At 41.3% G+C, this 12,553-nt stretch overlaps 1 protein-coding gene across 1 annotated transcript; it reads right to left on the minus strand.

Annotated features, from left to right (window-relative positions):
• Window positions 1-10,283: 10,283 nt before the first annotated feature.
• Window positions 10,284-11,387, minus strand: LOC101101309 (olfactory receptor 2W3-like). The gene has a single exon (XM_006931364.3). It carries the CDS (start codon window positions 11,202-11,204, stop codon window positions 10,284-10,286), a length of 921 nt encoding a protein of 306 aa, XP_006931426.2. The 5' UTR covers window positions 11,205-11,387.
• Window positions 11,388-12,553: the final 1,166 nt, after the last annotated feature.

Below are 12,553 nucleotides of genomic sequence, written 5' to 3' on the forward strand. Positions count from 1 at the left end.
TTTGCAGGAACCTTGTTTTCACATAAAGTCCCATATTAATCTGAACTGAGGTTTAGGGTTTCAACCACTTTTCTGTTGGGGGAGGTTTGCAAAGGTCACAATTCAACCCAATAGCAATAGTAGAATGCACAGATGCCTGTGAAATGATAACAGTTCTTTATTATAAATAAATACCTGCATGCAAGGCTAAGACAAGATGCAAGTATGAGTTCTATCTGATTTCAAGTTCTCATATTCTCTTATTCCTAGAGCAGAAGCCTACAGTAATAGGAAAAACTGACTTCCCGCATGTGGCATGAATATCCAATGAAGGCAATTGTCCTATAGACCTGTTTGTTACATTCACAGATCTGAAACATAAACACAGATTCCATGCTTGTGGGATCTGCCACCAAGCGTTTGGTTTGAGCTGGAAGAGAAAACACGTACAGTCTTTCACTCTCCAGTGAAGTGGTAATCAGCTAACCTGGAGGTCACACTGCTCCTCCATCTAGAAGTTACTGTCAGGAAAGAGCAACTCACCCACAGACACCAGTTCTGCAGGCAGCACCATCAACTTCCTGGCTGTAAGGAATCAGCAGCAAAGGAAAGAATCTCACATCTTAGTAACATTCGAATGAGTGTTAGAGTAAGAGTATGGTCTCTCTTTCCAAGGAAGAATAACAAAGATTACAGATATCCACCTAACTTTTGGAAGCAGCCACTGGTCTTTGAAGAACCACTACAGTTGTATGAAGTGAAGAGATTGGCATATGGATGGGAGAGTGAAGGTCCTGTAGATGAAAGTACATGTCCGCTGTCCCCGTGAAAGCTAGGATCCAATAGATAGAACAAAGCCCTTAGAATAAAGACAGATTCGTGTATTTACAATATGGCAACCTTTCAACAGGATATACCTTGAAAATGGTGACTCTGAGAGGCAAGGGCAGACACAATTACTCACTGCTCAGGCTTGTTCAAGGTAGTAACGCTTCTCTCCATCATTACTGTTAGCATAGGTTCTGTCATCCCCAGGGTTTACCTGGAAGATTGTCCACTCATACAGAGTGTTTTGGCACATGCAAGGAGGTGTAGTTGAGCATGGACGGTGGGGTCTGCAGCTAAACACACTTTGGAATCTGTGAACTCTATGGAATCTGCCCATGAATGAAAGGGCTAATATAATATCTGGGGGATACTTTTTGGTAAGCCACCAAAGTCAAAGTACGTGCTCTAGGGACTGAGGATGTGTGTATTTTTAGTGGCCCCAGGAGGGTCCTGCCCAATGTAACTCATTATCCTCAGTGGAAGTATACAGAGTTTGGCTCCCCAGAGGCAGCCAAAGAGGAAGGGAGGCTCTGGAGATGGGCAGGTAGTCAATCTTTTCCCACCAAATTGACTAGGAGTGAAACGACTGTCTCTTCTTAACTTCCATTTGGTTAGACTACTTTTTGTTAGGTACAATTTTGAGGTACAAGTTGAGGTACAAGGTACAAGTTGAGGTACAGTTTTCATACAACGTACTTTTAGTTTGAGGCATACAACGTGATGATTCGATCCTGGTATATATTGTGGAATGATCACCACAAGAAGTCTGGGTAACATCTGTTCCTGCACATAGTGGCCTTTTTTTCTTGTGAGGAGAACTTCTAAGGTCTCTTCTCTTAGCAATTTCCAAGTTTACAAGATAGTGTTATTTACTGTAGCTCCCATACTGTACATTATATCCCCAGGGCCAGTCTTTAGAGTCCCCCCTTGTTTTCAGAACTGTCATCTTTTCCTACTTAGAAGAGGAAATTCCTGAGCCTTTCCCCCTCATGTTAGTCATATCCTTCTTTGTTACTGAGTCACGGAAGAAAATTATTTTCCAATGGTGTAATCAACTCTATTACCTTCCAACTTTATGAGACCTTTTTACCCTGTGATCTCTCTTCGTTCTTCAACTTCTTATATCCCGCTATCTGTTTGTTCGTCATCTAAACATATGCTCCTCTATCCTATAAGAAAAATAAAATTGGACTTAAGACCGTCTCTCTGCCCCATTTACTTCTAGCTGTCCTCTTCCATTAATTTCATCTTTTTATGACCGGACACAAAGTATTCATGCTTTTTCTTCTTCTGTCATCACTTTCAAATGTTCTTTGTTCCTTCTCCCCCTACCACTCTGTTGAAGCGGTTTTCTGTAAAACCTTTACTGTTTTTCCATTGCACAAAGCAGATGAGCTCACTGTTGTCTTACTTGGTGTAATATGGCGTTAAGCACGTCCCATCCTTCATGAAACTGTGCTGTCCATTGGCTTCTCTCTCTTTTCCTATTATTTCTTGGGACCTTGATTCTCAGTTCTTTCTCCCTGGGCACAAACTTCACTGTTTTGCTTTCTAACGTTCTATCCTTGCTTCTCTTCTCTCTCTACGTTGTTCCTGAGATATTTTGTCATTTCTATGGCTTGAACTACCGTCTATCTAGAAATCTCTGTCGATAAATCTGCAATCCACATCCACATTTTACACCCCCTCCTGAGTTCCATCCTAAAGCAAATGGAATATTGGCTATATACATATGGATTATTTGTGAACTCTAAAATTTCTGATGTTTCATGTTCTGAAAACAATTGCTATTCTACAGGTTAGAATTTCAGAATCTCAATACCAAACCGACAGCAACCTTAGTGAGAACTCTCTGAACTATTTTTTGAAATTAATTTATTTAATTTGAGAGAAAGAGATAAACCATTAGCTAGGAAGGGGCAGAGATAGAGGGGGGGAGAGAGAGAATTCCAAGCAGGCTCCATTCCATCAGCACGGAACCCAGTGCAGGGCTCGATCGTGAACCATGGGATCATGACCTGATCTGAAACAAAGAGTCTGACACTTAACCATCTGAGCCATCCAGGTGCCCTCCCCTTAAGTATTCTTGATTCTTCCCTCCGTTTTCATCCTAACACGGAACCTATCAATGTGTCCATAAGATCTTTTTCTCCTTGCCAAACCATTTATCTCTTAAGAGATCTTGTAACCAAACCAACTCTAAGCTTCTACAGCATTATCTGAATTATTTTTCCTCAAAGCAACACAACCACATCATTCCTTGCTTAAAAATACTTTTGGCAACCATTGTCTGCAATATTAAATGAAAGGCACACCTTTAACATATGAAGGTGTATTTGTTCTATGGACCCTCTAAGTTGTGGGAACAAACCCACAATATATTAATCACTGGATACACCGTATCAGCTTGGGGCCAGCATTCTATTATGCATTTATTTTTCTATTACTTTGCTTCATTTGAAAGGTACTCTCTTGTCCTATTTTCCCATACACCATGTTCCATTACTAATTCAAGACGTTGCTCAAGGATCATGTCCTTTTTCTGTGTTATTTTTAATGAGTGGTTTTTATTATGCAAAAATTTCACATCCCCCACATACATACTTTGCTATAATGGTTCTTTTTTTTAATATGAAATTTCTTGTCAAACTGGTTTCCATACAACACCCAGTGCTCCTCCCAACAAGTGCCCTCCTCAATGCCCATCACCCAGCCTTCCCTCCCTCACACTCCCCATCAACCCTCAGTTTATTCTCAGTTTTTAAGAGTCTCTTATGGTTTGCTTCTCCCTCTCTTAACTTTTTTTTTCCCTTCCCCTCCCCCATGGTCTTCTGTTAAGTTTCTCAGGATCCACATAGGAGTGAAAAAATATGGTGTCTGTCTTTCTCTGTATGACTTATTTCACTTAGCATAACACTCTCAGTTCCATCCACGTTGCCAGAAAAGGCCATATTTCATTCTTTCTCATGGCCAAGTAGTATTCCATCGTGTATATAAACCACAATTTCTTTATCCATTCATCAGTTGATGGACATTTAGGCTCTTTCCATAATTTGGGTATTGTTGAAAGTGCTGCTATAAACATTGGGGTACAAGTGCCCCTGTGCATCTGCACTCCTGTATCCCTTGGGTAAATTCCTAGCAGTGCTATTGCTGAGTCATAGGGTAGATCTATTTTTAATTTTTGAGAAATCTCCACACTGTCTTCCAGAGTGGCTGCACCAGCTTGCATTCCCACGAATAGTGCAAGAGGGTTCCCATTTCTCCACAACCTCTCCAGCCTCTATAGTCTCCTGATTTGTTCATTTTAGCCACTCTGACTGGCATGAGGTGATATCTTAGTGTGGTTTTGAATTGTATTTCCCTGATGATGAATGATGTTGAACATTTTTTTATGTGTCTCTTGGCCATCTGGGTGTCTTCTTTGGAAAAGTGTCTGTTCATGTGTTTTGCCCCTGTCTTCGCTGGATTATTTGTTTCTGAGGTGTTGATTGTGTTAAGTTCTTTATAGGTTTTGGATACTAACCGTTAATCCGATATGTCATTTCCTAATATCTTCTCCAATTCCATTGCTTGTCTTTTAGTTTTGTTGATTGTTGCCTTTGCAGTGCAGAAGGTTTTTTATCTTGATGAGGTCCCAATAGTTCATTTTTGCTTTTAATTCCCTTGCTTTTAGAGACAAGTTGAGCAAGAAATTGCTGCAGCTTAGGTCAAAGAGGTTGCCTGTTTTCTTCTCTAGGATTTTGATGGCTTCCTGTCTTATGTTTAGGACTTTCATCCATTTTGAGTTTATTTTTTGTATGGTATAAGAAAGTGTTCCAGGTCCATTCTTCTGCGTGTTGCTGTCAGGTTCTCCCAGCACCATTTGCTAAAGAGACTGTCTTTTTTCCATAGGATGCTCTATCCTGCTTTGTCAAAATTAGTTGGCCATAGATTTGTGAGTCCAATTCTGGGTTCTCTATTCTGTTCCATTGGTCTATGTGTCTATTTTTGTGCCAGTACCCTACTGTCTTGATGACTACAGCTTTGTAGTAGAGGCTAAAGTCAGGAATCATGATGCCTCCCCCTTTGGTTTTCCTTTTCAACATAACTTTGGCTATTCAGGGTCTTTCGTGTTTCCGTACAAATTTTAGGGTTGTTTGTTCCTGTTCTGAGAAGAATGCCGGTGCAATTTTGATTGGGATTGCATCGAATGTGTAGATTGCTTTGGGTGGAGTTGACATTTTAACAATATTTGTTTTTCCAATCCATGAGCATGGAATATTGTTCCATTCCTTCAAGCATCCTTCAGATTCTTTCATAAGTTTTCTATAGTTTTCAGCATACAGGCATTTTACATCTTTGGTTAAGTTTATTCCTAGGTATTTTATGGTTCCTGATGCAGTTGTAAATGGGACTGATTTCTTGATTTCTCTTTTTGCTGCCTCACTATTGGTGTATAGAAATGCAACTGATTTCTGTACATTGATTTTATATCCTGCAACTTTGCTGAATTCATGGATCAGCTCTAGCAGGTTTTCCACGAGGAGTATCATGTCCACTGTGAAAAGTAAAAGTTTGACATCTTCTTTGCTAATTTGGATGCCTTTTATTTCATTTTGTTGTCTGTTTCCTGAGGCTAGGACTTGCAACACTATGTTAAACAGCAGCGGTGAGAGTGAACATCCCTGTCGTGTTCCTGATCTTAGGGGGAAAGTTCTCAGTTTTTCCCCATTGAGGATGATATTAGCTGTGGGCTTTTCATATATGGCTTTTAGGATGTTTAGGTATGTTCCTTCTATCCCGACTTTCTTGAGGGTTTTTATTAAGAAAGGATGCTGTATTTTATCAAGTGGTTTTTCTGCATCGATTGTCAGGATCATATGGTTCTTATTCTTTCTTCTACTGATCTGATGTATCACACCAATTGACTGGCAAGTATTGAACCTGTCCTGCAGCCCAGGATTGAATCCCACTTGATCATGGTGAATAATTCTTTTAATATACTGTTGAACTCAATTTGCTAGTATCTTGGTAAAAATTTTTGCATCCATGTTCATCAGCCATATTGACCTGTAATTCTCCTTTTTAGTGGGGTCTCTGTCTGGTTTGGGAATCAAGGTCATGCTGGTTTCATAGAATCAGTCTGGGAGCTTTCCTTCTATTTCTAGTTTTTGGAACCACCTGAGAAGGATAGTTATTAACTCTGTTTTAAATGTCTGGTAGGATTCCCCAGGAGAGCCATCTGGCCCAGGACTCTTATTTGTTGGGAGATTTTTGATAACTGATTCAATTTCCTTACTGATTATGGGTCTGTTCAAAATTTTCTATTTCTTCCCGTTTGAGTTTTGGTAGTGTGTTGGTGTCTAGGAATTTGTCCATTTTTTCCAGGTTGTCCAATTTGTTGGCATATACTTTTTCATGGTATTCTCTAATAATTGTCTGTATTTGTGTGGTGTTAGTTGTGATCTCTCCTCTTTCAATCATGATTTTATCTCTTTGGGTTCTCTCTCTTTTCTGTTGGAAAACTCCAACTAGGGGTTTATCAATTTTGTTTATTTCTTCCAAAATAACTCTTAGACTCATTGATTTGTTCTAGTGGCTTTATTTGGATTCCATATTGTTATTATTTCTGTTCTAATCTTTATTATTTCTCTTCTTCTGCATGCTTTGGGATTTCTTTGCTCTTCTGCTCCTAGTTCCTTTAGGTGTTCAGTTAGGTTTTATATTTGGGATTTTTTTGTTTCTTGAGATAGGCCTGGATTGCAATGTATTTTCCTCCAGTACTGCCTTTGCTGCATTCCAAAGGGTTTGGACGGTCGTGTTTTCATTTTCATTTGCTTCCATATATTTTTAAATTTCTTATTTAATTCCCAGTTGACTCATTCATTCTTTAGTAGGATGTTCTTTAACCTCCATACATTTGGAGTCTTTCCACATTTTTTCTTGTGGTTGATTTCAAGTTTCCTAGCATTGAGATTATGATATGATCTCAATTATTTTATATGCATTGAGGGCTGTTTTGTGACCCAGTATGTGACCTATCTAGGAGAATGTTTCATGTGCACTCAAGAAGAATGTGTGTTCTGCTGCCTTTGGATGAAGAGTTCTGAATATATCTGTCCAGTCCATCTGGTCCAGTGTATCATTCAAGGCCATTGTTTCTTTATTGATTTTCTGCCTACATGATCTGTCCATTGTTGTAAGTGGAGTATTAAAGTCCCCTGCAATTACCATATTCTTACCAATAAGATTGCTATGTTTATGATTAACTGATATATATATTTGGGAGTTTCAAGTTGGGGGCATAAACATTTAAAAATTTTAACTCTTCTTGATAGACAGACCCCATAATTATGATATAATGCCTGTCTTCACCTCTTGTTACAGTCTTTATTTAAAAATCTAGTCTGGGGGCGCCTGGGTGGCGCAGTCGGTTGGGCGTCCAACTTCAGCCAGGTCACGATCTCGCAGTCCGTGAGTTCGAGCCCCGCGTCGGGCTCTGGGCTGATGGCTCAGAGCCTGGAGCCTGTTTCCAATTCTGTGTCTCCCTCTCTTTCTGCCCCTCCCCCGTTCATGCTCTGTCTCTCTCTGTCCCAAAAATAAAGAAAACGTTAAAAAAAATTTTTTTTTTAAATCTAGTTTGTCTGATATAAGGATGGCTACTCCAGCATTCTTTTGACTTCCAGTAGCATGATAGATGGTTCTCCATCCCCTCACTTTCAAGCTGAAGGTGTCCTCAGGTCTAAAATTGACCTCTCGTAGACAGCATATAGATGGATTTTGTTTTCTATCCATTCTGATACCCTATGTATTTTGATTGGGGCATTTTAACCATGTACATTTAGAGCTATTATTGAAAGCTATGGATTTAGTGTCATTGTGTTATCTGTGGGTTTCAGGCTTCTGGTGATGTCTCTAGTCCTTTGTGGTCTTTGCAGTGTTCCACTCACAGAATCCCCTATAGGATCTCCTTCAGGGTTTGTTTAGTGGTCATGAACTCCTTCAGTTCTTGTTTGCCTGGGAAAGCCTTTATCTCTCCTTCCATTCTGAGTGACAGAATCCCTTGCTGGATAAAGGATTCTTGGCTGCATGTTTTTCCTATTCAGCACATTGAATATTTCCTTACACTCCCTTCTGGCCTGCCAAGTTTCAGTGGACAGGTCTGCTACTACCCTTATGTGTCTACCCTTGTGGGTTAGGGCCCGTTTGTCCCTAGCTGCTTTCAGCAGTCTCTCTTTATCTTTGTATTTTGCCATTTTCACTATTATATGCCATGGAGAAGGCCTATTCTTGTTGAATCTGAAGGGAGTTCTCTGTGCCTCCTGGATGTGGATGTCTGCTTCCTTCCCAGATTAGGGAGGTTCTCAGCTATAATATGTTCAGGTAAACCTTCTGCCCCTTTCTGAATCTCTTCCTCTTCCTCTGGAACTCTGATGACATGGAATATTACCACGATTCATTGAATCACCTAGTTGTCTAATTCTCCCCTCCTGGTCTCGTATTTCTTATCGATGGTTTTCTTGGCTTCATCTTTTTCCATAACTTTACCTTCTGTTTCACTTAGTATCCCCTCTGCTTCCTCCTTCCTTGCTGTCACTGCCTCTAGTTTATTTTACATGTCATTTACAGGATTTCTTAATTCATCATAACTCTTTCTTAGTTCCTTGATGTCTGCAGCAAGATTCTCTGCTGTCTCCTATGCTTGTTTCAAGCCCAGCAACTAATCTTATAGCTACTATTCTAAATTCTTGATCAGATATATTGTTTTACATCTGTTGTTAGCAATTCTCTAGGTGTCATTTCTTCCTGGAATTTCTTTTGAGGAGAATTCTTACATTTCATATTGGCTAGTTTTCTGTCTTTTACTTGTTTTAATGGTTTGTTACGTGTCCTGCACCTGTGAGCACTGCTATATTAAAAAGGGGTCATAATGCTCTCTAGGGCCTGGCCCTTCGGGAGGTGTTTTTGGAGTGTATTGTGTGCTCTGTTGTTGTGACTCTGGTTGCTTTATGTCCCTACTTATAGTGGCGTTTTGAACCTTCCACCAAGTGTGATTTGTTCATTAAAGTAACCCTGGAAAAAATTTAAAAGGTGGGGGGGGGGGGGTGGAATAAACCTTATCCCATACAAAGAGAGAAATGACAGGGGTGGGGGGAAAGAAAAGTAAAAAAAGAAAAAAAAATTGACCCGGCAGAGAATCAGGGAAACTATATAGCTTAATCCAGGGAGAGAGGAAAATAAAGAAGGTAATACAGAAGAGGTGTAAACAGAACAGATTAAAAATGTCTGCTTAAACAAACCAACAGCTAGAATTGAGAAAGGAAGAAATAAGAGCAAGAAAAGGAAGAAAACAATAATGTATATATAATAAGAATTGATCAAGAATCAAATCAGAAAATGCAAAAGCGCTGGACAGATATCTGATGGCGCCATGGAGCTGGTGACAGCGCTGACCTGGGGGAGGGGCCATCAAGTTCGGTCAGTGTCAATGCCGCTCCTGTGGATCTGCAGTTAGCAGGTGAGGTGCGGTCAGGGTTTGGTGTACGGGGTCCCACCTCCTCTGTGGCCCTGCTGCCCCATCCCTGAAGCCCCGGCGTGTGGTGACGGGGAGAAGAATGGTGCCACCCCAGTCTCTGCTCCCCAGACCTGTGGTTTTTCTCTCGTCCGAACCCAGTCCTACCCTTCCACCGCGGCTCTTTCTCTTCCCTGTGTCTCTCTGCAGAACAGGTCCCTCCCCTCCGTGCCTACACCGCCTGTTTTATCTCCCCTAGTTCGCAGTCTAGGCCAGGCTGTCCCCATGGGTCCCTGGAAACATCTCTGTCACTCTGTAGCCAAGATGCCTGGAATTCCGAGCTTTCTGGCCTCAACGTGGCTGTTTGAGGGACGAGAGAACTTCGGGTCCCCCTACTTCTCCTCCATGCTGACTCCCTCTCCTAACTGGAAGTGTGTCCATGTGATTTTAATACAGCTGAGTGAAACAGTGTTCAGCTCAAATTATTTAAATGGTATAGGCTGTGTCGAGGCTAATGGCTCTATCTTCTCCAGGCAATGAAATTTAAGGATGAGAAGACAAAAGTATTGTATTTGGCACTCCGTCAGCTCAATTCCGTGATAAAAATGACAATTATACAAAATACCAGTAAGCAAAAAATCATCAGATGATTTTATGTGTGCATAACTTCAGTCAGCCAATCCACAGTACTGAAGCATTGATTCACAGTTTTGTTGGATTTTAATTAGATGTGACCAGTTCGGAAAGGAGAAGGAAGGATGATTTCAAAGGTAGACATAAGATATTATGCAAATTAAAATTTATGTCTAACCTAGTTTATCATCAGAATCTTACTGGGGCTTTATAATACTTATCCCCAAACTCCATTCCTGCGCATTTCTATTGGGTAGGTTGGAATGCTTAAATGAATCTTAAAATTACACTACAAGAATTATTTATTTCTGTTAAGTAGAAGAAGCAGACAGGAAAAGTCACCGTCACCTTACTTTCTGGACACAAGTCTCCTCAAGGCACCCTTTACATCCTTATTTCTCAGTGTGTAGATGACAGGGTTCAACATGGGGGTCACCAAGTTGTAGAAGAGGGTGAGGAATTTCCCTGGGTCCTGAGAAGAATTATTTCCCGGTTGCATGTACATATAGATAATATTCCCATAGAACAAGGAGACCACGGTGAGGTGCGAGCCACACGTGTTGAAAGCCTTCCTTCTTCCCGTGGCTGACTTCATGTGCAGCACGGCCATGGCAATACAGCTGTAGGACACGAGGGTGAGGGCCAGGGGCACCAGGACAATCATTACCGATAAGATGAAAACAGTGCTCTCCACAGCCACAGTGTCCACACAGGCAATTTTTATCAGAGCCGGCATCTCACACAGGAAATGCTTAACCTCACAGTTCCCGCATCGTGGCAGCCTCATGGTGACTGGGGACATAGCCAGGGAGTTGAGGAGTCCGACCCCCCAGGTCATGGATACCAGCTTCCAACAGAGCCGAGGGTGCATAATGATGGAGTAGTGGAGGGGCTTGCAGATGGCGGCGAAGCGGTCATAAGCCATGACTGCCAGGAGGACACATTCTGTGCCACCCAGCCCCAGGAACATGAAGAGCTGGATGGCACAACCTGTGTAACTGATGGTCTTGTCTGGACCACCCAAGTTGAAGAGCAGCTGGGGGACAGAACTGGTGGTGAAGCAGAGATCCAGGAAGGACAGGTTGGTTAGGAAGAAATACATGGGTGTGTGGAGGCAGGGGTCCAGGCGGGACACCAAGATAATGACGGTGTTGCCCACCAAGGTCACAAGGTAGAAGATGAGCACAAACACGAAGAGGGTCTTCTCTAGCTGGGGTCTGTCTGAGAAACCCAACAAGACGAACTGTTCCTGGCAGCTCTGGTTGGTCATGACCACGGACCATCAGTACAGGCCCACAAGGAGGCAGACAGGTGCACGCTGCTCTCTTAGTAAAGTAGGCTAAGGAACTGATGGAGACATGGGTCATAGCAAGTGCAAATAAGTACGTAAATTCCAACATTCTGTACAGACATTGACTGCATGTTTTAGGAAGGATATCTCTTTTTATTGGCTTCTTCCATTTCTTTTTGGATATCAAAAAAAAAAAAAGTACAGATCATTGTAGAATTTTTGGAAAACACAGACATATATAAAATACAGGAAAAGATTACCCACACCCCAGAAACAACCACTATTGTAATATTGATTTATTTCCTTTCAGCCTTTTCTTGAATACAACCTAAATCTCAGTATGTTTATAGATAGTATATTGTGGATTGCCTTTCACTCAATTTTATATTGGGAAAATTTGCCTCGGTTTTGCTTTTTTATTTACTTTTTTTATATTTTATTTATTTTTGCGAGCAGAGAGCAGGGGAGGGGCAGAAAGAGAGGGAGACACAGTATCCAAAGCAGGCTCTAGGCTCCGAGCTGTCAGCACAGAGCCCAACATAGGGCTCTAACTCAAGGACCGTGAGATCATGACCTAAGCTGAAGTCGGATGTCCAACCAACTGAGCCACCCAGGCGCCCCTTACTTTTTTTTTTAATGTTTATTTTTGAGAGAGAGAGAAAGAGAGAGAAAGAGGCAATGTGGGCAAGGGGCAGAGTGAGAGGGGGACAGAGGATCCTAAGTGGGCTCTGGGCTGACAGCAGAGAGTAGGATGCAGGGCTCGAACTCACCAACCATGAGATCATGACCTGAGCTGAAGTCAGATGCTCAACCAACTGAGCCACGCAGGTGCCCCGCCTAGATTTTAAAATTTTACAAAAACTAATCATGAATGTCTGCATAATATGCCTATAGCTGTGTCATCATTTTCCCCAAACATTTCCCTTTAGTCGTTAAGGATATTTCAATATTTTTAAGGTCTTGAGAGAGATTGTGGAAACATCTGTTTCTACTGCACCCTAACTGACACGTTTTTCCTTAAGTCTTTGGCAATTGTTTGCTCAAAAACAAACAAACAAAAAATCTCATATGTTTTTAAATTTGAAGCTATTAGCCATGGAATTGATTCATTTTTTTGATGCTCGTGAGCTTTTCACGTTTGCAAAAACATTTCTTTGTCTGTGAGCTACATTGTCCAGATCATAGAAAAGATTTCCAACAGAATTAGAAAATGACCTTTTGCATTGGAACGAAAGCAGGAGTAAAGGCTGATCCTCTTTTAGTCATTGGAATTCGAGGCACAACCTTTCCATTTGTACTGGACAACTGAATCTATAACGACCTGTAAC

Source organism: Felis catus, chromosome B2 (assembly GCF_018350175.1).
Source record: "Felis catus isolate Fca126 chromosome B2, F.catus_Fca126_mat1.0, whole genome shotgun sequence".
Classification (NCBI taxonomy): domain Eukaryota; kingdom Metazoa; phylum Chordata; class Mammalia; order Carnivora; family Felidae; genus Felis; species Felis catus.

Excerpts from the sequence above, each read along its gene's own strand:
- LOC101101309 (XM_006931364.3), bottom strand. The coding sequence starts at position 11,204 with ATGACCAACCAGAGCTGCCAGGAACAGTTCGTCTTGTTGGGTTTCTCA.